General features: G+C 41.7%; 1 protein-coding gene across 14 annotated transcripts in view; it reads right to left on the reverse strand.

Moving 5' to 3' along the window:
• Positions 1-25,836, reverse strand: part of fbrsl1 (fibrosin-like 1) — a 763,594-nt gene extending 737,758 nt beyond the window's left edge. For 5 of the 14 annotated variants that reach the window (XM_052031838.1, XM_052031845.1, XM_052031841.1 and 2 more), the window contains exon 1: positions 25,227-25,835. In XM_052031838.1, the coding sequence (XP_051887798.1) occupies positions 25,227-25,511 (285 nt within the window). In that variant the 5' untranslated portion in view covers positions 25,512-25,835. Of the gene's footprint in view, positions 1-25,226 lie in introns of all 14 variants that reach the window. The other 9 variants (XM_052031834.1, XM_052031835.1, XM_052031833.1 and 6 more) reach the window with 5 other exon arrangements.
• Positions 25,837-27,182: the final 1,346 nt, after the last annotated feature.

Consider the following 27,182-nt stretch of genomic DNA (forward strand, 5'->3'; position numbering starts at 1 on the left):
TCTGAAATTAAAAAAATACAAAAATACAAAATGCTCAAGTTCTCAGTAAGTCAGAGTCAAAGAATAATTACAACACAGGAGGCTATTCAGCCTGCCAAGTCCATTCCAATAGTGTAGAACAATCCAGCTAGTCCCACTTTTCCCAACATACTGGAGATTCTTTTCTTTCAGTTATTTATCCAGCTCTTTTGAACATTACAATTGAATCAGTCTCCACTACTACCCGTACCATATCATACCTGACCACTTGTTGTATATAGATGTTTTACCTCGTGCAACTTCTGGTTCATTTGCCATAACACCTTGTCTACATCAATACACACAAAATGCTGGAGGAACTCAGCAGGTCAGGGACCATCTATGGAGGGAAACAAACAGTGGATGTTTCAGGTTGAGACCCTTCATCAGTCCTGACCTGAGTTCCTCCAGCATTTTGTGTATTGCTCCAGATTCCAGCATCTGCAGAATCTCATGTCCACCTTTTGTACTTCTAGCTTTTGATCCTTCCAGAGTTTCCCCTCTTTCTACTTTTTCTATCTCTCATGATTGTGAATGCCTCTCAGATACTCTTGCAGTTACCACTGTTTCAAGGAGAACCTAGCTTCTCCAGTCTACCCTTGTAACTCAACTCCCTCATCACTTGAATCATTTTACGAACTCTTCTCTGCACTTCCTCCAAAACCTTTATGAAAAACACAATGATGCTGGAGGAACTCAGCAGGCCAGGCAGCATCGGTGGAGAAAAGCAGGCAGTCAATGTTTCAGCTCAGGACCCTTCTTCAGGGCTGAAGATAGGGAAAAGGGAAGCCCAATATATAGGAGCAAAAAACAAAGCAGTGATAGATGGACAAAAGGGGAGGAAAAGACAGGGTGGTGATAGGTAGATGCAGGTAAGAGATAGTGATTGGCAGGTGTGGGGGAGGAAGGGAGAGCAGATCCACCAGGGGGTGGGTCAGAGGCAAGGAGAGAGGAAGAGGGGTAGAAAACAGGCTAGGAAAGAAAAGCATGGTTTGGGGGGGTGCAAAATTACCTGAAGTGAGAGAATTCAATGTTTATGCCATTAGACTGCAAGGTTCCAAGATGGAAAATGAGGTGCTGTTCCTCCAGTCTGCACTTGGAATTCTCCTGGCAGTGGAGGAGGCAGAGAACCATCATATCAGTGATTGTGTGGGAGGGGGAGTTGAACTGACTGACAACAGGAAGATGCAGGTCACTGTTACGTACAGAGTACAAGTGTTCTGCGAAACAGTCACCTAGCCTGTGTTTGGTCCCACCAATGTAGAGGACACCACACTTGGAGCACCGAACGTTGTAGACGTTAAGTGAGATGCAGGTGAATCTGTCTCACCTGAAATGATTGGGTCCCTGGAGGGAGGTGGTGTAGGTGCAGGTATTGCACCTATGGCGGGGGCAGTGGAAGGTTCCCAGGGTGGGAGCGGGATAGGTGGGGGGTGAAGGAGTGAATGAGAGAGAGTCGCAGAGAGCGCAGTCCCTGCAAAAGGCCTCACTTTCTGTCTTAGAACCTTGCAGCCTAACAGCACAGATATTGAATTCTCCCACTTTAGGTAATCCCCAGCCCCCTTCCCCACAAACCACAACAACCCCCCCCCCCCCACCCCATGCTTCTCTTCCCTTTCCTAGCCTTTTTCCCCCTTCCTTACCTTTTTACCCATCCCCCAGTGTTTCTGCTTTCCCCTCCTCCCTCACACCTGCCTATCACTATCTCTTACCTGCATCTACCTATCACTAACCTGTCTTTCCCCCTCTTTTGACCACCTATCACTGCTTTGTTTTTTCCCTCCTATATATTGGGCTTCCCCTTTCCCTATCTTCAGTCCTGAAGGGTCCTGACCCGAAACATTGACTGCCTGCTTTTCTCCATGGATGCTGCCTGGCCTGCTGAGTTCCTCCAGCATCATTGTGTTTTTCATCTAGATTCCAGCATCTACAGCCCTTTATTTGTCCAAAACCTTTATTTCTTTGATGCTGAGAACTTGGCAGTATACTCAAGTTGTTACTAAACTAGTGTTATATAAAGCTTCATCAAGACATCTTTCTTCTTGTACTGTATGCTTTTAAGGTTCAGGAACCTGTTTTTTGAAAACCACTTTCTCAACCAGACCTGCCACTCAACAAACTATGCACAGGTACACCCAGATGTCCCTATTTCTGTGCCCTTTTAGAATTGCCTTCTAGATTTTTCAATTTTTCTACCATATTACAGTATCTTACATTTCTCAGCATTAAATTTCATCTGCCACCTATCCAACTGTTTCAGTGTCAATATCTCCTTATGGTCTATTATCATCATAACAGTGCATCATGTTTCCAAGTTTCCTGCCATCTGTAAATTTAAAATTGTGTCTTGTACACCCAAGTCCTAGTATTTATTAGGAACAGGAGTCTTAGTGCAACCCCTAAAGACCACCACTGCACACTTGCCTTCAGTCAAAGAATTTTTTTTTACTATTACCATGTTCTATTACTTAATTTGCTATCCATGCTGTTCCAGCCCCTTTATTCCAAGGTCTTCCGTCATGATGACAAGCCTATTCTGGAGTGGGAATGGAATCTACAATTTGATTTACTGTGCACTATTAAATGAACAGAGCTAATTTAATAAACATATGAAAAACCTACCTATCCAGCCTGATCACAGACGTGAAATTTTAACTCAAGGACAAAAAAAACTTCATATAAACAGTACAAAATGAGTGGAGCAACATATGAATTGCAAGTCTTACAAGGTAAATGCAGATGCAGAATTGAAGTTTATGTAAACCCTTTCCCAAATCTTCAGTACCTTACCAGAAGAAATATATGCCTGCTCCCAAAGGTTTTTGGGAGAGGGAGAGAAAAGGGATGGGGGTAGGAGCGAGTGACTAGTGAGGCAGGTAGGTATGGAGATACAGATATTACTGCAGGAGCTTTAGTCCTTACACCTGTCTAACAATTACAAAAGTTCTTGTTGAACATGTGAATGGGAGTAGAGACTGCAGGGTGGATGAGCAAACTGACCACTGGAAGCCATTCAAGTTGGAGGAGTAAAAAGGAATGCAGTGGTAATGGAGAACAGCATGTGTAACATAATAGTTCCCTGCAGCCATCAACACAAGTTCCAAGGATTGTGTTGCTTGTTGTCAAGGTTAGGAACATCTCCTCAGGGCAAGTAAGAGGGCCAAGATCCAGTTGTCATGGCCCTTGTGGGAATCAGTGACATAGGACAAAGGGCGATTCTGATCAAGGAATATGAACTGCCATCCAATTAAAAAGTAGCAGTACAAAAATGTAATAATCTCTGGATTACTACCAGAGCCACGTGTATTGGGTCAATAAGATCAGAGAATTGAATGCTTGGCTCATGCATTGGTGTGGGAGGAAAAAGGATTTCAACTCAAGGTGCACTAGTGCCAATACTGGAGAAAGAGGGAGCTATTCTGCAAGACAGGCTTCACATCAGGCTAGGACCAGGTGCCCAAGTGAATCAAAGGCAATCACAGCTGTAGATAAGGCTTCAAACTAAATATTGAGGGAGGGGGTCAGAATCTGGTGATGGGAAATTTTAGTTAAAAGAGAAAAGGCAAAGTGGCAAAATGGTAATTACAACCAGAGTCTCACAACACATTCAAATGCAAGATTATACCTCCAAGTAGAGTTGGAGAGAAAAAGAGTACAAAGACAAAACTGAAATCTCTAATTATATGCAGCATTCATAACAGGAGATGCTCATTCATGGCACAAATAGAAATTAACGAACACAATCTCATCACCTTTATGGAGATACATGGCAGCAAAGTGGCCAGAGTTGGAAATTAAAATGATGGATCTCCACTCAACATCACTAATGTAAAAGGAACCATATCATTTGAGTGTTTCTGGAAGTAATCAGTCTGATTAGTATGATTCTGACACCTAATGAGTAAACATTTAAACAAATCACTGGCTACAATCAAGGTGATCTTTGGAGAAGCTGCTATTCCATTCCAAAACAAAAATGCTTGCTTAACTCTGTAGTGAATTATCACCCATAATAGCTATAAGACTATTGAACAGTTCCCTAGTCTGATAAGGTGGACTCTGGACCTCTCAATTTACTTTATGACCTTGCACCTTATTGTCTACCCGCACTGCACTCTCTGTAGCTGTGACACTTTACCCTGCATTCTGTATCATTTTACCTTGTACTACCTCAATGCACTGTAGAATGAATTGATCTGTACAAACAGTATGCAAGACTAGTTTTTCCACTGTACCTCGGTATAAGTGACAATCAGCCAGTTCCAATGTAAAGCAATGTTTTCATTATTTGACTGAAGTATGCATTTTGAATGGATCATATTAACTATTCATAAATTTTTAGTAATATTGCAATAATTTCAAATTTCTGTAAAATAATGTTTTTATAACAATTAAAAGGTTTAAAATGACTATGCTATCGAACCAATTTTTAAATACCCCACAAGAATTTAATGCTTATAATGGTTTTTAAAAAAGACAATCCTGTGTAGATGAGAAGTCTTCTTTCAGCTTCTCATCTTAGATAGTTCAGTCACTCATACCTTAGGAGAGCCACTAGAGAATTCAAACCATCACTGAAACTTGCATCTTGGACTTGGGCATAATGGTGATTGTGACCGCATGCAACAGCCATGCATTTTGCAATAACACTCAAAAACACATGGACAAGTAGTTTCTCCAGCATCTGCCCAGGTTAAATTAAGAAAGAGGACTGATCTAATGAAGATGTATAAAGGAGAGACAATATTTGTTAAGCTAGATGCTGAGAAGCCATTTCCTCTGAAATAAGAGGGCATAATCTTAAAATCAGAGCGAAATCATCTAAGACTTAATTCAGGTTGGTGCTTCCTCCACCATTGGAAATGGAAATCTGGATTTTTTTTTATATAAAGTCTACCAAAGCACAAATTCTGGGCCAATGTTATTTTTAAAAGCAAATTAATAGTTTAATAGAATAGGATACAAGCTTTAAGGGATACAGAAAACAGGTTTAACCATTGGAGATAAATCAGGGAAAGACTAAATGAATGGAATGTTATTAAATCAGTGTTCAAAAATACTGTTGATTTTATAAGATTACAATGATAATACAATAATCCCAAGCAAACATCACCAAACTCCAAGACCTAGGATTCAACACCTCCCTCTGCAACTGGATCCTTGACTTTCTAACCAATAGACCACAATCAGTGAGGATAGGCAGCAATACCTCCAGCTTGATTATTCTCAGCACTGGTGCCCCACGAGGCTGCGTCCTCAGCCCTCTACTCTACTCCCTATACAATCACGACCGTGGGGCCAGATTCTGCTCTAACTCCATCTACAAGCTTGCAGATGATACCACTGTTGTAGGCCGTATCTCAAACAGCGACGACTCAGAGTACAGGAAGGAGATAGAGAGTTTAGTGGAATGGTGTCATGACAACAACCTTTCCCTCAATGTCAACAAAAGAGCTGGTCATCAACTTCAGAAAAGGGGGCACCCTACATGCACCTACATTGTGTGCAGTTCTGGTCACCTAACTATAGGAAGGATATTTGTAAGATTGAAAGATTGCAGAGGAGATTTACTAGAATGTTGCCGGGTCTTCAGGAGTTGAGTTACAGGGAAAGACTGAACAGGTTAGGACTTTATTCCTTGGAGTGCAGAAGAATGAGGGGAGATTTGATAGAGGTTTACAAAATTATGGGGGGTATAGACAGAGTTAATGCGAGTAGGCTCTTTCCACCTAGATTAGGAGAGATAAGTACGAGAGGACATGGCTTTAGGGTGAAAGGGGAAAAGTTTAGGGGGAACTTCTTCACTCAAAGAGTGGTGGGAGTGTGGAGTGGGCTGCCATTTGATGTAGTGAATGCGGGCTCACTCTTGAGTTTTAAGAATAAATTGGATAGATACATGGACAGGAGCGGTCTGGAGGGTCATGGACTGGGTGCAGGTAAATGGGACTAGTGAAATACCGTTTCAGCACAGACTAGAAGGGCCGAATGGCCTGTTTTCTGTGCTGTAGTGTTCTATGGTCTACATCAATGGTGCTGAGGTCGAGAGGGTTGAGAGCTTCAAGTTCCCAGGAGTGAACATGACTAATAGCCTGTCCTGGTCAAATCATGTAGATGCCATGGCCAAGAAAGCTCACCAATGCCTCTACTTCCTCAGGAGGCTAAAGAAATTCGGTTTGTCCCCTTTGACACTCACCAACTTTTATCGATGCACCATAGAAAGCATCCTATCTGGATGTATCACAGCTTGGTACGGCAACTGCTCTGCCCCGGACCGCAAGAAACTGCAGAGTTGTGGCCACAGCCCAGAGCATCAGGGACAGCAGCCTCCCCTCCTTGACTCTGTCTTTACCCCTCGCTGTCTTGGTGAAGTAGCCAGCATAATCAAAGACTCCACCCACCCGGGTTATTCTCCCTTCTGTATCTTCTACCCAATGGAAGAGGAGAGGAGCCCGAGGGCACGTACCACCAGACTTAACCACAGCTTCTATCCCACTGTGAGCAGACTATTGAACGGTTCCCTTATACAATGAGATGGACTCTGACCTCACAATCTACCTTGTGTTGACCTTGCACCTTATTGCACTGCATTTTCTCTGTAGCTGTGACACTTTACTCTGTACCATTATTGTTTTTACCTGTACTACATCAATGCACTCTGTACTAACCCAATGTAACTGCACTGTGTAATGAATTGATCTGTACAATTGGTATACAAGACAGGTGTTTCACTGTACCTCAGTACAATTGACAATAATAAACCAATACCAATAGCAGTTTTCTTCCCTTCCAGCCACCCATTAGTAAGTACAGTATGTGCTTAACATGTTGGCACAAACTCACAGCTCATATCTGGTTGTCATACCAACAGACAACCCACCACTGCAAGATTTAGAAACTTTCATATGCACAATTTAAAAATCTGCAAAGTAACGGCAGGTTTTACATCCATCCAATACACACTAACATGATTTTAAGCAAATCAAAACAATTAAACTCATGCAATCAATCTAGCAGCTCAAAATTTCAAAACCTAATGGAAAAGGAGGGAATGAGGTGTTCCTAGAAAATGGACTGCATTGGGATTTGCCATCACATGAAGGCACATCTGCATATGCATCAAGAAACACTGATTGAAAAAAAGCTATTTACTTACTTTTTTTTGCACATAAATTTGAAGTGAATTTTATTCCACATCTCAAATTTTGGGTAGTGATTTGTGAATTCTGCAAGGGCGTATTTCCATTACCCAAACAACCATAAAAGGAGGGCGTTGCCTTTAAAGTCAACTGAAAAGTTACTTTAAAATTAACAACTCAGTACACCATGCTCAAACAGCAGAGACCTTGTCGGCAACTTTCAATTTCTTGGGGAGTGGGAAGGGAACGAAGACCCTCAACAGTGTAGGTGAAAAGTAAACAGAAGTAGGGGCAGTGGAGCATCTTTCCCAAATTAGGATCCAAGGCAGGATGCTATAACATTTAAAATGTATTTCATCAGTCAGAAAAAACTTTCAATTTCCAATACAGGCAACCCCCACGTTACAGCTGTTCAGATTATAGAAATTCACCCTTGTGGCATTCACGAGTCACTACTGCTAGAGGAACTCAGCAGATCAGGCAGAGAGAAATGGACAGTCAATGTTTTGGGCCTCAACCCTTCATCTGGACTAAAAGTGTAGAGAGGAGATCGATAGTATAAGGTGAGTGGATGGGGTGTGGCAAGAAGGATGGGGCAAGAAGTGTAGCTGACTAGGGGTGGGACAATAGCCAATGCTGTTCTTCTATTTAAAAACAGCAGTACAGACAAACCAGGAAACTATAGACTGGTAAGACTTACAACAGTGGGAGGGAAATTATTCAAGATTCTTAGGGATACGATCTACTCACATAGATGCATGAGATCAGATAAATAAAATTGAGTAAATGAACACAAAAGCATAGACTTGTTAGGGATAGTCAGTATAGCTTTTTGCAGGAGATGTTGTCTTACAAATGATTGAGGTTTTTTTTTGAGGAGCTGATGAAGATGATTCATGAGAGTAGGGCAATGGTTGTATACATGGACCTTAGTAAAGTTTTTGACAAGATACCTCCGAGTGGGCCAACTGAGAAAATTAAGGTACATGGTATCCATGTAAACTCTGTAAATGGGATTCAAAATTAGTTTGACACAGACGGCAGTGATGAAGGGGTGATATTCTGACTGGAGGCCTGTGATCTGTGGCTCTTCAAGGATCAGTGCTGGGACCCTTGTAGCCTGTGATATATATGGATGCAAACATAGGTAGGCTGATTAGCAAGTCTGCAACAACATGAAAATTGGCAGAATTGTGAATAGTGAGGAAAGTTGTCAAAAGGATTCAACAGGATATAGACCAGGCAGACAAAGTTTAATCTGGTCAAGTACAAGGTGTTGACCTCTGGAAAGAGAAAAGGGGAAAATGGCAGAAGCCTTAGGAACAATGAGGTATAGAGGGATCTTGGGGTGCAAGTCCATAGCGCCCTGAAAGTGGCAACACAAGTAGATAGAGTGGTAAAGGTGGTATATGGCATTGGTCAGGATAGACTATAAAAGTCAGGAAGTCACAATGCAGCTGTAAAAAAAAACTTTGATTAGGCCTCATTTGGTGTATTGCTTCCAGTTCAGGTTGCCACAATACAGGAAGGATGTGGAGGCTTTGGAGAGGTTGCAGAAGAGGTTCACTCAGATGCTGCCTGGTGTATTAGATTAAAGGGGAGATTGGACAAACTTGGATTGTTGCCTCTGGAGCAGAGGCCAAGGGGGAACCCAATGGAAGTATATAAAATTGAGAGGTATAGATAGGGTCTTTTTCCTACAGGGCTGACATGTCAAATACTGGAGAACATGGCTTTAAAAAAAAGGGGGGGGGGGGAAAGGGGGGAGAAAAGAGTTTAAAAGGAGATTTAAGAGGAAAGTTTTTAGAAAAAATACAGAGTGGTAGTTACCTGGAATGTACTGCCAGGGGAATTGGTGGAAGCAGATACAATAGCCATGTTTATGGTCACTTAGACAGACACATGAACAGGCAGGGAATGGAGGGATTATAGACCACATGCAGGCAGATAGGATTAGTTTAGATTGGCATCAGGGTCAGCCACTGTGACCAAAGGGCTTGTTGCTGTGCTGCACTGTTCTATGTTCTAAGTAAATAAATCAATGAAACCTCCTCCCCTACCTCACCAAACGTACATTTCTTGACACATGCACAGATAGATATCACAATTTTCCATATTATGGCCTGTTTTCTATGAAAACACCAACACTCCCTCATAACACATTGTAGAATTAAATCTTTAAATAAAATCCCAAAACCAAAGAAGTTACAGAAAAAAAATTTACCAAGCACCAAACTGACTTTCAAAAGAATAGAGGCACAACTAATAGCTGTGCCAATTTGATTGTCTAAATGATCTGCAGGTCAAAAGGGTGAAGCAGGGAAGCATAGGAAAAGAGTGAAAGTTAAATTTCAGAAATCCCATTGTTGCTCACTAGCTATAATTCCTCATGTAAAAATGCACTGGAAGGGACAAAATTGTCTATAGATGCTTTCCTAACAAACAAATAACTGCCAATACTCAAGTCAGCACACCTACCATCTGAACAAGACAATAAATCACAACTCCCAAAAGGAACCATACACCAACATGAAATTTGACCTCCCAATTTGAGAGATTCACAATGGTAGCACATGCAAGGGGCTGATCCCTGCAACAATGTGTCCAAGCATAAATAACACCACACAACTTCTTGTGAAAATACTGCCAAGTATATGAATGAAAGGATGAACGAAAGCCCTTAAGACACTAGGTATACTGGACAAATAAAAATCATAGGAGATTCAAAAAGGACATTTGTTTAACCATAGAATAAAACAAAATCTAACACTTCTTGCACTGGAATATGCTCACTCAGGGAAAACAAAACTATTGAGAATTCACTTGAGAAGCATTTAAATAGGAACAATTTTGGATATAAAATCATGTTCTATAAATCTTTCAATTCCAGTGACTAAAGAAATAAATATCCATTCATAATGACTTGCAGTTGAATGACTGAAGGAGGTTTTAAAAGAGTGATCAATACAAGAGTCTCACACTGCTAAATGAAAATGCAATCCAGTCAGTAACTGAACTTACCAGGGAACAAAATAAAATGACAAACCTGACAGCAACTACTAGAGTCAAAGTCTTTAGCAAGGTCAAAAATCAGAAGGGACTGTGAAACACCCCTTTTAAATTGGCTGCCCATAGAAACTCATCTCACTTCACATTTACCTCATCATGACATGCAAGCCATTATGCTAACTAATGGGTCTACAGCAGAGCCCATCTTTGTGAGGAATGATGTCAAACAAGGACATATCTTTATTTAATCTTTCTTGCAGCAATGTTGTGCTTCATCTCCAACAAGAATTCCTCAAGAGTGGAACTAATCTTCAGAAGTAATGGGAAAATATTTAACCTACGGCAACTACACTTTAGGACCAAGGTCATCAAAGCCTCCAGCAGTTGAGCTGTAGTATGCACTTAGCAGTCAAGCTCTCAGCTGTCATTGACTTGTTCACTGAACCGTACAAGAGGACAGGCCATGTACTTGAATTTGCAGTCAAAAGAAAAAGGTCCTCTGAACAATACTGATAAAATACTCATGGTGAGACCCTGTAAAACATGGACCACTTTCCATAATTTGGGAGCCACCACTTGATGAAGGCAAACATTGATGATGAAATTCACCACCATCTTCCATTCACTGAGGAAAAAAAAAGTGTTTCAAGATCAAGATCTCAGACCTGGCACAAAACTCAGTCTCCAGGCAATAGTGATTCCTGCCCTCCAATATGCCTTGGAGACCTGGAATATCTACAGCAGGCAACCCTAGGCACCAGAACGATTCCACCAATACTGTTTTTGCAAAGTCTTCCACTCAGGCATCTGTGGTTCATTTGATGAAGAGTCTACAGTTCCCACATCGGCCTCAGTCACCTTAGAACCCACAAAATCAGTGCAATCAAATCATTCACAATGCTGAGGGTCAGTAAAGTTTTTTTTTTAAAATAATGCATTTTATTGATCAACAGGTAAAAATTAAATCGGCAAGCAATGGGAAATTGTACCCCAAAATTATTGAAACACAGCCTATACATGGAACCCAAAAAAGTTGATGCATATCAAAATGTCAACATGAACAAGGTGCTTTTTTTTTTAAAAAAAAACACAGGTTTAGAGGGATACGAGCAAAACACAGGAAAATGGGACTAGCTCAAGTAGGCAACTTGGTCAGCAAGGACGAGTTGGCCCAAAGGGCCTGCTACTGTGTTGTATAACTCTGCCATTCACCTTTTATCCAAACTAGCCAGTTTTGTTGCAAGTAATGCATCGGTAAAGTTTTTTTGCCCCCTCTCCTCCAGTACTATCTGACCTTCTATGTATTTCTACTAGCACTGCATTTCACAGCCTTTATTTTCCTTTACTTCAGTTTCTCTCTAAATGCCCACATTAATCTATTAATCATAAGCTCTTCAACAGCTTAACCCTGGTCTCAGATGATTTATATGTCCTATCCATCCCTCCCCTAACTTGAAACTAACAGGCATTTGGACAAAAAGAGGCATAGAGGGATACAGTCCTAATGCAGGAAAATAATATTAGTGTGGATAGGCATCAGTCGGCAAGGATGAGTTAGGCTGCAAGGTCAGTTTCTGTAAGATACAGCGCTATGACTCCAACGTGTTTTCTCCATTTTCCTGTTCTGACAAAGGATCTACAAACCGAAACATTAACTGTTTCTCTTTCCAGCATTTTCTTATACAGTAAAAGATTATTTTTCCAGAAACATCTACATTCAAGGAAATGATTTTTGTAATGGGATTTTATTTTATGAAAACAAGATGAAAGTATCAGATGATTTTACTGATTGCCCAGAAAAGCATTTGTTTCCTCAAATGACATTCTAATATTCAACAATACCTTGGTATTTACAACAGTTACAGATTGCAAAAGGATTATGCACCCAACAGAATACCATCCAGAGGAGGGAGCTTCTTAAACTGGCAATAAGAAAATTGCTAGACAGGATGTGCAGAAACATTTCATATTCCAAATGGTTTTTCAATTAAAATTCTTTCATTGCTCCTTTACAAAAATATCTATCTTATAGGGAAATAGCAAGCATTACTCTCTTCCAGGATCCTATCATTGCAGGAAAAAAAGGTCGACTGCTCAAAACCCAGTAAGGGTCTACATAAAAATCTAATTCCACTAATACCAACTGATCTACAAGGAGCAAAGCACATTCCAGCCAACACTCCCCCTGTATTAATTCCCAAGGTTGTTTTAATCTAGGCCCTGCTCGGCATTGTTACAATAAGAAGTCATGCTTAAAACAAAACAATGGCTGATTTTAATTAAACACAGTAAAGTTTCCTACACTTAACAATTACATAGTACATTTTTGCTAATTTACAAATTTGGGAAATACATAAATTTTTGCAGTTTAATTTAATGCTCAGACGCAATTTAATTATAATTTCAAATTGTCCCAAGGATATGAAAGATAAATTACAAGCCCAATTTAATTCCAAACAGATTCAATTTTATGACTGTAAACAATTAAGTTACTGTCTTTAGACAACAGATTAGAAAGTCCACATATTGTCCTTAAATTGGAAACTCTGGGCGAGGACAAGGACCAACTGCTTCTCACACTGAAATAATAATCTGGTCCAACAGGACTGAGACACAATGGGTACAGTTTAATGCATCCAAGCTCTGCATCAAATTGAAATAATCTAGTATTTGTTATATTTCAAAAGCACTATTAATGACAGCACACTGGAGGACTAATCAGATTTTCTAATGCTGTAATACTTGATGCAAATCTATGGCATTGCTGTATCAACTAAAATTAAGAATGGTATCTAGGATTTGGGACCAACATGTTCCAAGATTCAAATTTTCAAGGTTGTATAGATCTGTTCACATGGCAACATGTAAAATTAGGAGAGCTTCTAATAACAATATATACTTTTTTTTGAAGATATCAAAAAGATAGCCCAATGGAATATTTAATTGAATACTTGCTTCTTTTACCTAGTGACCAACCAGCAATACCAATAACCATTAAAGAGATCATCACCAATCTATAATGCAGCTTATCAGACATCCCCATTTGAAAAGTTAGATAAACTCGCATTTATTTGGCATGTTTCACAACCAGAACAACAAAGTGCTTTACAGGCAATGCAATGCTTCTAGAGGGAAGTTACAATTGTAATATAGGAAACTTGACAGCTAATTTGAACACAGTAAACTTCCACCAGTAGTACTGTGATAACTGACAAGATACTATGTTTTACTGCTGTTGGTTGGAGGATAAACAGTGATAAGACTAGAGATAAATTTCCTATTTTCAAAACAGCAAGGCTTTTTTTTAAATTTTATACATATTTATGTATATAAATGCACACAAATCCAAAGAAACAAACAGGTACTTGGAATGTTGTCTCACCCGAGAAACTACATTTCCAACAGTGCATCAGCCACTCAGTGCTGCACTGATGCTTCACCAAGATTGTGCTCAACTTCCCAAAATGGAACTTGGGCTAAAAACCCAACTCAGGAAATTCTACCATCAACTGTACCATAACTATGCAGTTGTTGGAAAAGCTGAGAATATTATGATCAGTGTTTCAAAATTTATTCAAAACAAGTCTGGGATTAATGAGCTGACAGAAATTAATATTACCTGAAGTATTGAATAAATTACTGAGAGTAGAAGCCAATAAACCCCCAATGACCTCATTTGAAGTTGACAGAGGCAATTGGTCATCTTCCAAAATTCCAGATTCTAGAACAGTTCCCACAGATTGGAAGGTAACAAACATAATGCAACTCAATTTTTTTTTAAAAAAGACGGGGTGGGGTATACGGGGGAAGAAAGAACTGCCGGCTAGTCCAACACTAGTTTTGGGGGAAAATGCTGGTAGTTATTTTTCTACCAAAACAGTCAATCACATTTCAGCTTGACTTGCTTCCATGCCAGTTCTATGGGTTACGAGGTAATGGATAGAACCAGTGCAAGAACAAAAACTCTTCTACGAATGGGTCAGAGGGGTGCCCAGGTGGACTGACAGGCGAGTAGTTTGTAAGGTTATACACTCCTTCCACCATTTATGCTGGGCTTGTGCACTCCTGACACATGAATTTAAGGTTCTCAATGCCACCCCAAACATTGATTCTTCACAGTGTGGAGAAGGCTGGGAATTCACTAAAGTCAGTGAATTGTTGCATTTTTCCCCCACCAAGCAGACTTTAGAAACACTCTTGAACCTTTTCTTCTATCAACCTGAATTCCATTCTTTAACAGAGCTTGAAGTAGAGTGTCAAGTTCTAGAATCTGACATCAGGCTTGCAAATGATGTGGCTTTCCCAACAGAGAGTAATGAGCAACTTAATGCTGGGGAACACTAGCCTGGGAGAAGATGCTCACATTGGAAGAATGAGGAATCAATGAACTTGGAGGATTTTGCAGAGTCAGCATTGGTAGTACATCTCCAGTGTCTTGAAATGCCTGCTGTGGTAATCCATGTCTTAGAAGCATTGAAGATAGAGATCACTGCTGTCATGAGTTTGTGCCAACTTTAAGGCCTTAATCTTCAAACACCCTTTTTCTCAGTTGGTGAAAGCTTGTGCTGGTCCATTGAAAACAATGGTGAATTTTACCAATGATATTGGAAGTGGTCTGTTTTCAAAAGGTCTTTGTGAACGTTATTGTCAAAAGTCAGGTGGACAGTACGGCAGATTAGTAGGGGACCCTTGTCTTACAGATTTTGAAGCTACAACTCTTGAATCCTTTAGTGCACAAGTCAATGACTTGGAGCTCACCTCAGAATACACAGGCATCCCCAATATACTACAATTCAACTATAAAGGTTGGAGGGACCATGGTTCTGAAGTACAGGCACCATAGGTTGATTAGTAGTTTTGCAAATTAGCTCCTCTCCAGCAGGAAGCCAGGTGGAAATGAGAAAGATTACACTAGCACTTCAAGATCATTTCTAGTGTCTATAGATGGACAAAATCCACATTGCAGTTCAGGGTGCAGCTCTTTGGCTGCTTGAGGATTACCTTAATCTGGCAGACAGCAAAGAGAATGCTCTAATGAGTAACAAGAGTCACTGATAGGACTTAGTTCCTATCTTGAAGGCTCACATCTTTTGCATCTCCAAGGTACGCCGGCAGTTTATCCTCTCACCAGGTGTGGACAATGAGCTTATAGATTTGTGACTGAAGCTCCACAACCGGTTTTAGAACTTCTGTAGGGATACCATTTGCCTGTGAAGGTACATGCAGAAAGTTGTTGGGTAACCACCAGGAAAGGTACAGACAGAAAGTAGTGGGTAACCACCAGGAAAGTAGCAGGTGACCACCAGGAAAGTTACAGGCAGAAAGTATTTAGGTAACTACCAGGAATATAGGGAATTAGGGAAGAAGTTAAAAAGTTGAACCTCAAGGATCGTAATCTCTGGATTACTTCCAATGCCTGCTAGTGAGGGCAAGAATAGAAGGATATGGCAAATGAATCTGTGGCTGAAAATTAGTGCAGGGGCAGGGAATCATTTGTGGACCACTGGGATCTCTTCTGGGGCAGAGGTGACCTGTAAAAGAGGGACAGGTTGCACCTGAACAGGAAGTGGACCAATATCCTGGTGGGCAGATTTGCTACTGCTACCAGGGAGGGTTTAAACTAGATTGGCGGGGGGGGGGGGGGGGGGGGGGGGGTGGAATCCTAAGCAGCGAGGGAGGCAAATAAGAGGCTGGAAAGTGATACAGAAGTCAGTGATAGCAAGTTGAAAAGACAAGACAAGCAGGAGCACAGCAGGGAGTGAGTAAAGTCTATGGAATTGAACTTAATTTATTTCAATGCAAGAGGTCTGACAGGTAAAGCAGATGAACTCAGGGCATGGATAGATACAGGGAACTGGGATATTAATGCTATTATGGAAACATGGCTAAAGGAGGGTCAGGACTGGCAGCGTAATGTTCCAGGGTACTGATGCTTTAGGCAAGATAGAGGTGGAGGAAAAAGGGGAAGTTGCATTTTTGATTAAGGGGATCATGGCAGTAGTCAGATGAAATTACTGAATGATCATCTAGTGAAGCTTTATGGGTGGAGCTGAGAAATAAGGGGATGATCACCTTATTAGGGTGGTACTATAGGCCCACAGTAGTCAACAGGAATTACAGGAACAAATATGCAGGGAGATTTTGTTGAGAGTTGCAAGAGTAATAAGGTTGTCATAGTAGGGGATTTTAACTTTCCTAACACAGACTGGGACTGCCAGTGTTAAGGGTTTAAATGAGGTGGAATTTGTTCAGCATGTTCCAGAATGATTCCTCAGGCAATATAGAGGGCCTGCCAAGGAAAAGGCAAAGCTCGACCTATTCTTAGGTAATAGCACCGGGCGAGTGACTGAGGCAACAGTCAGGGAGCACTTTGGGACCAGTAACCATAGTTCTATTAAAGTACTATGGAAAGGGACAGAACCAGTCCACAGGTTCAAGAACTAAATTGGGGCAAGGTGAATTTTGACAGTATTAGACAGGAACTTGCAAAGGTTGATTGTAATTAGTTGTTTGTGGACAAAGGGAACTCTCGCAAGTGGGAGGCTTAAAAGTGAGATAGCAAGAGCTCAACATCCACATGCCCCTGGTAGAGTGAAGGGCAAGACTGTCAGGAGCAGGGAACCCTGGATGACAAGATATATTGAGGCCCTGGCCAGGAATAAGGTGGCAGCCTGGGTCATACGGGCAGTGGGAGCCACAGGATATGGGCAGGGTCCTCAATGAATATTTCTCCTGTTTTTACCGTCGAGAAAGGCATGAAGACTTGGGAACTAGGAAAAGTTAATGGAGAAGTCTTGGGAATAGTCCACATTACAGTACAGGAGGCACTGGATGTCTTAATATTTATGAAGGCAGACAAATCTCTGGGTCCTGACCCAGTGTTCTTGGATAAAGAAGAAATTGCAGGAGCCTTGGCTAAGATATTTGCATCATCATCATTAGCCACTAGTGAGGTGCCAGAAGACTGGAGGGTAGCAAATCTTAAGCTTTTATTTAAGAAGGGCAGCAAAGAAAAACCTGGGAACTATAGACCAGCAACCCTAACATCTGTGGTAGGTAGGTTACTGGAGAGAATTCTGAGGGATAAGATACAGTGGCATGCAGAACTTTGGGCACCCCTGGTCAAGATTTCTGTTACGGTGAATAGCTAAGCGAGTAAAAGATGACCTGATTTCCAAAAGGCATAAAGTTAAAGATGACACATTTCTTTAATATTTTAAGCAAGGATTACTATTTTATTTCCATCTTTTACAGTTTCAAAATAACAAAAAGAGGAAAAGGGCCCGAAGCAGAAGTTTGGGCACCCTGCATGGTCAGTACTTAGTAACACCCCTTTTGGCAAGTATCACAGCTTGTAAGCACCTTTCTATAGCCACCTAAGAGTCTTTCAATTCTTGTTTGGGGGATTTTCACCCATTCTTCCTTGCAAAAGGCTTCTAGTTCTGTGAGATTCTTGGGCCGTCTTGCATGCACTGCTCTGGAGGTCTATCCACAGATTTTCGATGATGTTTGGGTCAGGGGACCGCGAGGGCCATAGCAAAACCTTCAGCTTGTGTCTCGAGGTAGTCCATTGTGGATTTTGAAGTGTGTTTAGGATCGCTATCCTGTTGTAGAAGCCATCCTCTTTTCATCTTCAGCTTTTTTTAAAATATATAGACAGTGTGATGTTTGCTTCCAGAATTTGTTGGTATTAAATTGAATTTATTCTTCCCTCTACCAGAGGAATGTTCCCTGTGCCACTGGCTGCAACACAAGCCCAAAGCATGATCAATCCACCCCCGTGCTTAACAGTTGGAGAGGTGTTCTTTTCATGAAATTCTGCACCCTTCTTTCTCCAAACTTTCCTGCATGCTCACCACAAAATTCAGCATCAGAAGTTTGCAAAGGAACATCTAAACAAGCCTGATGTATTTTGGAAACAAGTCCTGTGGACTGATAAAGTTAAAGTAGAACTTTTTGGCCACAATGAGCAAAGGTATGTTGCTCATTGCAGCCAAAAAGTAATCTTGCTTAAAATATTAAAGAAATGTGTCATCTTTAACTTTATGCCTTTTGGAAATCAGGTCATCTTTTACTCACTTAGCTATCACAGTAACAGAAATTTTGACCAGGGGTGCCCAAACTTTTGCATGCCACTGCAAAGACAGGGATTGATTGGGGGTAGTCAGCACAGTTTAATGGGTGGGAGATCATATCTTACAAACTTGATTGAGTTTTTTTGATGAAGTAACCAAGGTGGTCAATGAGGGCAGGGTGAAAGATGTGGTCTACATGGACTTCAAGGCCTTTGATAGGGTTCCACATGGTAGGCTGTTCTGGAAGGTTAGATCACATGGAATCTAGGAAAAGCTGGCTAACTAGATACACAATTGGCTTGATTGTAGGAAGCAAGAGTGATGGTGGAAGATGGTTTCTCACACTAGGGGCTCATGACTGGTGGTATACCTCAGGGGTCAGTGCTGGGCCAAATGCAGGCAAATATAAGTAGCTTGGATATGCATCTTGGTCAGCATGTTTCCATGCTGTATGACTATTTGTTAAGTGCTGTCCAAGCAACATGGGCAAGTAATACACACTCCACATCAGTGGTGGAACAGGGTAGAGGAACCCATGCCAATCAAGGCAGCTGCTTTATCCCAAGTAGTGTCAAGCTCAAATGCTGGAACTGCACTCATCTAAGCAAATGGAGAGAATTCCATCATGCTCCTGATGTAGAAAGGCAATGGGGCGAGAGGCAGCAAATTACATTCTGCAAGATACTCAGCCCCTGACCTGTTCTTGTAGATAATATTTACTGTAGCTGCTCTAGTTGAGTTCCTGATCAAGGGTGTTGACAGTTGGGGACTTGGCAATCGTAGTGACAGTTGTTGAGGAAGGCCATAAGCTTGGCACTTTTGTGGCTCATCAGCACATGCCTGAATGTCATTTATTTCATAAAGATCACATTGAGGGATAACACTTGCTAAGGAGTTGTGACAGAAATCATCAGCAAATGTCCCCACTTCTGGCATTATGACAGAAGGAAGACAATTAATGAAGTAACTGAAGATGGTTGGGCCAATAATTCTTTTCAGAGGAACTCCTGCAGCTATATCCTGGACTAGGATGATTAACCTCCAACAACCACAACCATCTTCCTTTGTGCAAGGTATGATTCCAACTCTAGCCAATGGAGTGGCTTTCCCTTGATGCCCACTAACTTCAGTTTTACTAGGGCCCCTGATAGCATACTCAGTCAAGTGTTGCCTTGACATGAAGACCAGTTACTTGTGTCTCACCTCAAATTCAGCTCTTTGGGCCAAGGTTGGACCAAGTTTGTGAAGGGGACTCCAGCAGAATGGTCTTGTCAAAAATTCAAACCAGGCTCTGATGAGTTATCAGTGCCATTTGATAGCACTGCTAACAACAGCTTCCATCACTTTGCTAATGGTTAAGAGTAGACCAACTGGGTAGTAATTAACCAGAATGAATCTATCTTTTTTTGTAAACAAGACAATCTTGGGCAGTTTTCCAAATAGTCTGGTAGATATCAATGTGGTAATTTTTCTGGAACAGCTCATTGGAGGTACAGCCAGTTCTAGAACACAGACCTTCAGTATTGCAGCTGGTATGTTGTTTGGGCCCATAGCCTTTGCAGTACTCTCAGGAATTTCTTGATATTAGCTGGAGTAGATCAAATTAGCTGTGAACTGCCTGTGATGTGGGGATCTTGGGGAGAAAGCAGAGATGGCCCTTCTCAGAGTCAAGGAGTTGTACAGCACAGAAATAGCCTCTTTGGCAAAATTTGTCCGTGCCAATCTTGACACCTATCTATGCAAATCACAACTGCCCACATGAGACCCATATCAATCTTCTCCTTTCCAAGTACCTGTCCAAATGCCTTTTAAATGTTTGAAATATATCTACCTCTAAACCTTCCTCTGGCAGTTTATTCCACATACTTACCACATTGTGTGGAAAACCCACTCCTCAGATTTTTAAATACTTATCCCCCTCACCTTTTGGTTTAGTTTTAGACTCCCTCATCCTGGGGGGGGGGGGGGGGGGGGGAAAGAAGACACATTTATGCTCCTCAATTTATAAATGTTTATATTAGTTATTCTGGCTGATCATGTCTGCAAGAGCTCAACCTTGGCTTTAGCATGCATATCCACACCATTGTTGAGGAAGTGGTGGCAGGGCACTTGGAAAATAAGACTGGGCAAAGTCAACATGTATTTATGAAAAGGAAATAAAGTTTGACAAAATGTAGAATTTTGAGTTTGTCAAGTAGCAGACACAATTGGGTGCAATTGATTTGAACTTTAAGAGGCCTTTGATAGTTTGCCAAACAAAATAAGAGCACATGGGATAGAAGGTAATGTACTGACCAAATGAAGGTTGCTTTCTGACCATCAACCAAATAATAAGAATAAATGGGTCATTTTCAGATTAGTAGGCTGCAACTAATGGGATTTCATAGGAATCAATGCTGGTTCACAATCTGTGTCTCCTTTACCCAACTCATTGATAAAGTGTCACATAACCAAATTTGCTGATGATCTCAAGCAGGACAGCAGTGCATGTTGCAAAGACAACACAGAGGCTTCGAGGGGATTTAAACAGGCTAAGTGAATAAGCAAGGACAAGAGGTGGAGTACAATATGAAAAAAGAAATTCAAGGTCACAGAGTTTGGTAGAAAGAAAATACAATATTTCATTAAAATCAGGGAAGATTAAAGTTTGTTAGTATTCAGAGGACATGTATATTCTTGTGTACAAATCTGCAAGTTAACATGCAGGTACAGAAAATTAGAAAGGTGGACAGCATGTTGAATTCTATTGCAAAAGAATGTGGATACAAGTATATAGACATCTTAGTGCAATTACATAACACACCGATGGGAATACACCAGCAATACCAAGTACAGCCATATTTACATGGTAGGAGGGGTTTGTACCCACCCCACCCCCCCTCCAAAGGGCAGAATTAGCATCCAATACTCTTGGAGTTAGAAGTTCTTACTGGGCTTAATAGGATAAGATGCAGGGATAAAGTGCCTAGAACCAGAGATCAGCCTCAAAATAATGAGTTGTCCATTCAGGACAGAAAATGAAAAGAAATGCCTTAACTCAGATCATAGAGAATCTAAGGAATTCTCTATCCAAGAGGGCTGTGGAGGTTCAGTCACTGTATATATTCCAGTGAGAGACTAATTGGCTTTTGGAAATCAAGTGTATCAAAGAATACAAGATTGTGCAAGAAAGTGCCACTGATACAAAAGTAATCAACCAAATAGCAGAGCAGAGGCAGGGACAGGGACGAAATAGCCTGCCTAATCCTGCTACTATGTTTTTAAAGTGCAAGGCCACCCAAATCAAAGTAATGATCTGAACTGAACAAACAGCAGTACCACACAAGCCAAGATTAAAACTGAGCCAAATTAATAATGAACACTTTGTCCAAGTCAAACACACAATCAAGAATCATAAAAGCTTTATGTCTTTTCCAGCTAAACATACTTAAGAGAACCCAGTGGTAAAATACCAGCTTGCAGAAATTTATAGTCTCTTTGGAATTATTAAGAGATGGTTTGTGTTGGTCTCTTTTTCCTAAAATGATGTTTGAGATGGAATAAATTCACCCTGCCCACTTTAAAACCAATTCATTTTCACAGCTTTAGTTCAGATGAGGAAAACTTCATTCAAGATGTATTCAAATCTGCAGCAATTGTAAAATGTAAATACAGTCTTCACATCAACTCCAAGTCAATTCAAAATATGACACCTGTTCTTTGAGTTATGCTAATAATTGTATGCATTAAAATTCCTATGAACCATTGCCAAAAGTTTTGCATAATTAAAAATGTAAAACAGCAGTGGAACTTCATACAATCCAATAAGTCCAACAATCCAGTGCAACATCAACTTTAAATTTACTTGAGGCTTAGATTTTGACAGAGCACACAAATAGCAAGAGCAAAAAAAAGTTACTACATGATCAGTGATTGTTATTTTAACTCCAGTTCATGTAGTCAGAAGAACACCAAACAGCTTCATAACTTTTTTTTTACGCTGATGAGTTTAAGTCCAGGCAAATCTTATCTATGCCGTTTGAGAGAAAAATTAACAAACATGGCGTACCAAAAAGGTGATGGAAGTGTAAATCCCTCCCCCAAAAGCAGAAACTAGATCAATGAAGAATTTTCTATCCAAGGTTGAAATATTTTTACTACATTTGAGTTAGGACACTGATTAGCCATGTGATCAAACAGCCAAGAAGCTGAATATCCTACGTACAACAATCACAATGTCTGATTAATTCATTGTGTGCTGAGATTATAGCAATAAGTGACAAACTACAAATCAAATTTAAAGAACTTTTGTACTGAATAACATTTAGATATTACCAAGCCAAAGTGAAAACCAAATTAATAAATGAACATACTACAATAGCTGTCATCAGGGAATGTACAGTTGAAAAACCCCTCAAAGGGTGGAATTTTTCTTACACATTCTGTATCTACTCAGCAATTCCTGCAAAGAGCAAGTAGGATTCTCAGATCATACAATATGCAACACTTGCAAAACAGTCACCAAAGACTGCTTGCTAGGCAGTGCATCTCAAAACAATGTCACAATATTGGAGTATTCTATACATCTCACTGTTCATGAAGTAGATTTAGAACAATGATAATGTAATATTTTAAGAACCAAAACCTTAATTGTCACATAGATTAGGTATAATTCTAAGCATTATTTACAAATTCCCCTCCCAAAAGTAATCAGTAAACTTGGAACCATCTACTTCAGCAGTGACAATTTAAGAACATTAATTTATTTTTTCCAAACTAGTCAAAGGCAACACCGTAGTTAAGTATCCTACACAAGTTAAAGTGGGTTTTCAGTCATCTCATATAGACTTCCTCAAATCAGTATTTTTGAGTAAAAGTTTGAACCCACATGCTCAGTCACAAAAATACACCAATTACTATGGAAGCTGACACATTAGTGACAGAGCAGGCACCGAGAACTACAACTTTAAAGACATCCTATAATAGGAAGGAAAAGTTTTAGCACTTTCTCCAAATTTCTTTCAACGAGAAAAAGCACATGCTTATAATCTCACCCATGAAACTCTAAAAAAGTACCCAATTAAATATTTCAGTCCTAGTTTTAGTTTAGAAATGACCATGCTTGTGATGTTTACACATTCAGGCTATCACCAGGAATTCGTATTTGCTTCACTGAATCATTAAATGAAAAAAAAATCACTATTTTGGTAATGCTACCAAGTACCAGAAAACACCCAAATGAAGAAAACTTAATTTATACTCAACACACTTCATTGAAAGTCTGTTTTAACCTCTTTCTTTTTCACCTGTTGTCTACATGGCATTATTTAAATACTTTTACTACATTTCTGTGTCGTGACCCTCATAACTTAGTGCAGTTACATCAGTGTACCTTCAGTTCTGAGAAGGAAAAATGTCATTTGCACAGCAACACCGTTTCATCCAAAGTATTCAACTTTTGGAATTTATTCTACTTCACAATAACATTAACACCACAGGAAATACCTCTAGGGCTTTTAAGAGAATACAAAAGGCTTCTAATTTTGATAAGATTTTGCTAATAAATTTAAAAATAACTTTCCAAATCTAGTTTAGTAAATAAAAGTCTGCTGACAAACATGGATTATGTCCAGGACATTGACAATGAAACAGTCACCGACTGGCTAAGACACATCCTTTCCAGATAATAATATACAACTCCAAGACAAGCTTATAAAACAGTTGGTGCAATCCTGAATGTGTGTTTCAATCTATGACTTCAAAGTTTTTACAGAATTATTCTCAAGTTAGAAACTGAAGGATCCAAAACTTCTCCAACATTAATATAATTTCTACCAGCAACCACTGAAAAAAGTCTTTAAAGTTGTCATAGCTTAGGACAATTTGGGAAAAGTGTCAAATATTTTGTGCGCACACAGTAACCTCAGAGGGGTTAAAGGGTGGAGGGAACAGAGAATACAGAAAATATTTTAAAGATTAAAAAAGTACATGTAGCAAATTATTTAAAAGTCATGGCTGCTAACTCTGTACAAACATTCCCCCCTTATTGGGGGGAGGGGAGGGGAGAGGGATGGTGGGAAGATGAAAAAGTTATTTGACAACTAAAAAGAGCATTACAGTTTAAATTTACAACTCCACAAATCCCACAATTATTTAAAATAAAACATCAAGCAGCACAAGATGTACCAACAAGTACATCCAAAATCACACTGAATAACTTAGTATTATAGCGTGCCCAAAGATAAAACCATGCAATCGAGGATGAAATAAATCTTGTAATCAAAAATCAGAAAAAACATCACAGAATCACAACAGCATTTTTCCAATTAAACATTATACTAGATCAGAAGTTCTATTCCATCATAGTTTTACACAAACAATGTCAGTTTCAGAAGATTCATGGTGTCACTAAAAGTTGACACTTTCCTACTATTCAGATTTCAAAGCATTTCTTGACAACCCATCCTGTGCTTACAAGTTAACAATTTAAACACGTAGTGGGGTGGAAAAGACAGGGAAATAGTGGGAATCAAGCTCACAACATCTTTCTGCCAACATTTGACCGTCTCATTTCATACACTGCCAATTCAACATCAACTTAGAAAGGCTTTTGAAAAAGTCAGCAAGAGAGAAATTAAGTAAGACTGAGAGTCGGCTCAGAAAGGTTTAAAAACTGTGGCAGCTTTACTGAAAAATAACCCAATCATTTTGCAAACAGTGCAAAATATTTTTTTAAAGGAAAATACAAGGACAGCAACAACATGACAATAAGGCTTACCTTATGTGCGTACTGGGAGCTTTCAGGGTAGGGGATAAACTGGCATTGGCTGGACTGTCAATAGCAAGGGGTATGAGTATGACTTGTGTGTGTGTGTGTGTGTGTGTGTGTGTGTGTGTGTGTGTGTGTGTGTGTGTGTGTGTGTTACAGAAAGAGGGAGAGGGAGGGAGAGAGCGAGCAGCCCCGGTGGTGCAACGGAGGGCACGGCTGCCTTTTCTCGCCTCTTCTTACCTCCAAAGCCTCCAGGGTGGCAAAGCTGGCGATGGCAAAGCCGTCGATGATGTCCTCTTCCTGAGAGCTGGATGCCCTCCTCTTGCGGCGGGGGGGCCGACAGCAGCGGGAGGGGGCCGCGCTGGCTGGCGCCTGGCCGGGGCTCGGCTTCTCGTCCCGCTCCGAGCCCGACGACGGGCTGTGGGGCCGGGCGCTGCGACTCGCAGCCTCCCTCCTCCTCGCCCGGTCCCGGTGAGAGCGCGATCGCCTGCTCTGCTTCTGCCCGCTGCACCGCGGGCCCTCCATATTCCTCTCCTCACCCCCCTCCCCCCCCCAAAAAAAAAGATTGAGGTAAAAAAAAATTTACCTCAGGAAAAAAGGGAGGGGGGAAAATTAAAATATATAATCACACCACCCCCCCCCCCCACCGTCTCTTCCTTCTTCCTTCCTCACAAAACCAAACAATGCAGGCCCGCGGCCAGCATGGAGACAGCCAGGGCAAGTGGCTCGGTAAAAACTTTGCTTGCTGCAATGGAAATCCTCGAGTCAGCGGTCCGGGACGCCTGTTTTTTACCATTCAGGACTTGCCAGCTTTAAGGCTTTACAGCCCCAAGCACTTGCGCACTTCGACCCAGCGACGCCGCGCAGGCGCCGTGCGGCCGCTCCGGGGTTTTTTTCCCCTCTCTCTGGCTTTTTTTTCCCTGCCCGGCACGTTGTGCGCCTGCGCGCTTCCTCTCCCCGCCTCCCCTCGCCGCCCCCCTCCGCCCACCAGCCCCCCCCCTACCCCCTCCCCCCGAACACACAACCGCCAAGCTCGCTCGCGCGCACCAACCGCCCTCGCTCGAACGCGGCGCGATGCACGCGCGTGGGGGGGGGGGGAGAGTGAAGCAAGAGACGGGGCAGGGGTGGGGCAAGATGGGAGTAAGGAAAGGGCAGACAAGGGCAAGATAATGAGGGGGTGGAGAAGTGGGCTAGGAGAGGGGGAGGGTGGGATCGGTGTGGTGACCAAAGAGGGTCCAGTGGGATTGGTGTGGTGACCAAACAGGGTCCAGCATGGTAACCAAGGAGGGTCCAGTGGGATCGGTGTGGTGATCAAGGCGGGTCCAGTGGGATCAGTGTGGTGATCAGGGAGGGTCCAGTGGGATTGGTGTGGCGATCAAGGAGGGTCCAGTGTGGTGACCAAGGAGGGTCCAGTGGGATCGGTGTGGCGATCAAGGAGGGTCCAGTGGGATCGGTGTGGTGATCAAGGAGGGTCCAGTGGGATTGGTGTGGTGACCAAACAGGGTCCAGTGTGGTGACCAAGGAGGGTCCAGTGGGATCGGTGTGGTGATCAAGGCGGGTCCAGTGGGATCAGTGTGGTGATCAGGGAGGGTCCAGTGGGATTGGTGTGGCGATCAAGGAGGGTCCAGTGTGGTGACCAAGGAGGGTCCAGTGGGATCGGTGTGGCGATCAAGGAGGGTCCAGTGGGATCGGTGTGGTGATCAAGGAGGGTCCAGTGGGATTGGTGTGGTGACCAAACAGGGTCCAGTGTGGTGACCAAGGAGGGTCCAGTGGGATCAGTGTGGTGATCAAGGAGGGTCCAGTGCGATCAGTGTGGTGATCAAGGAGGGTCCAGTGGGATCGGTGTGGTGATCAAGGAGGGTCCAGTGGGATCAGTGTGGTGATCAAGGAGGGTCCAGTGGGATTGGTGTGGTAACCAAACAGGGTCCGGTGTGGTGACCAAGGAGGGTCCAGTGGGATCGGTGTGGTGACCAAACAGGGTCCAGTGGGATTGGTGTGGTGACCAAGGAGAGCCCAGTGGGATTGGTACAGTGACCAAGTACGGTCCAGCTGGATTAATGTAGGGACCAATGGCAGTCCAGTGGGATTGGTATGATGATCAAGGGGGGTCAGGTGGGATTGGTGTGACCAAGGAGGGTCTAGTGGGATTGGTATGGTGACCAAGTACAGTCCAGCTGAATTAATGTAGGGACCAAT

The sequence above is a fragment of the Pristis pectinata genome, chromosome 17 (assembly GCF_009764475.1).
Source record: "Pristis pectinata isolate sPriPec2 chromosome 17, sPriPec2.1.pri, whole genome shotgun sequence".
Taxonomy (NCBI): Eukaryota; Metazoa; Chordata; class Chondrichthyes; order Rhinopristiformes; family Pristidae; genus Pristis; species Pristis pectinata.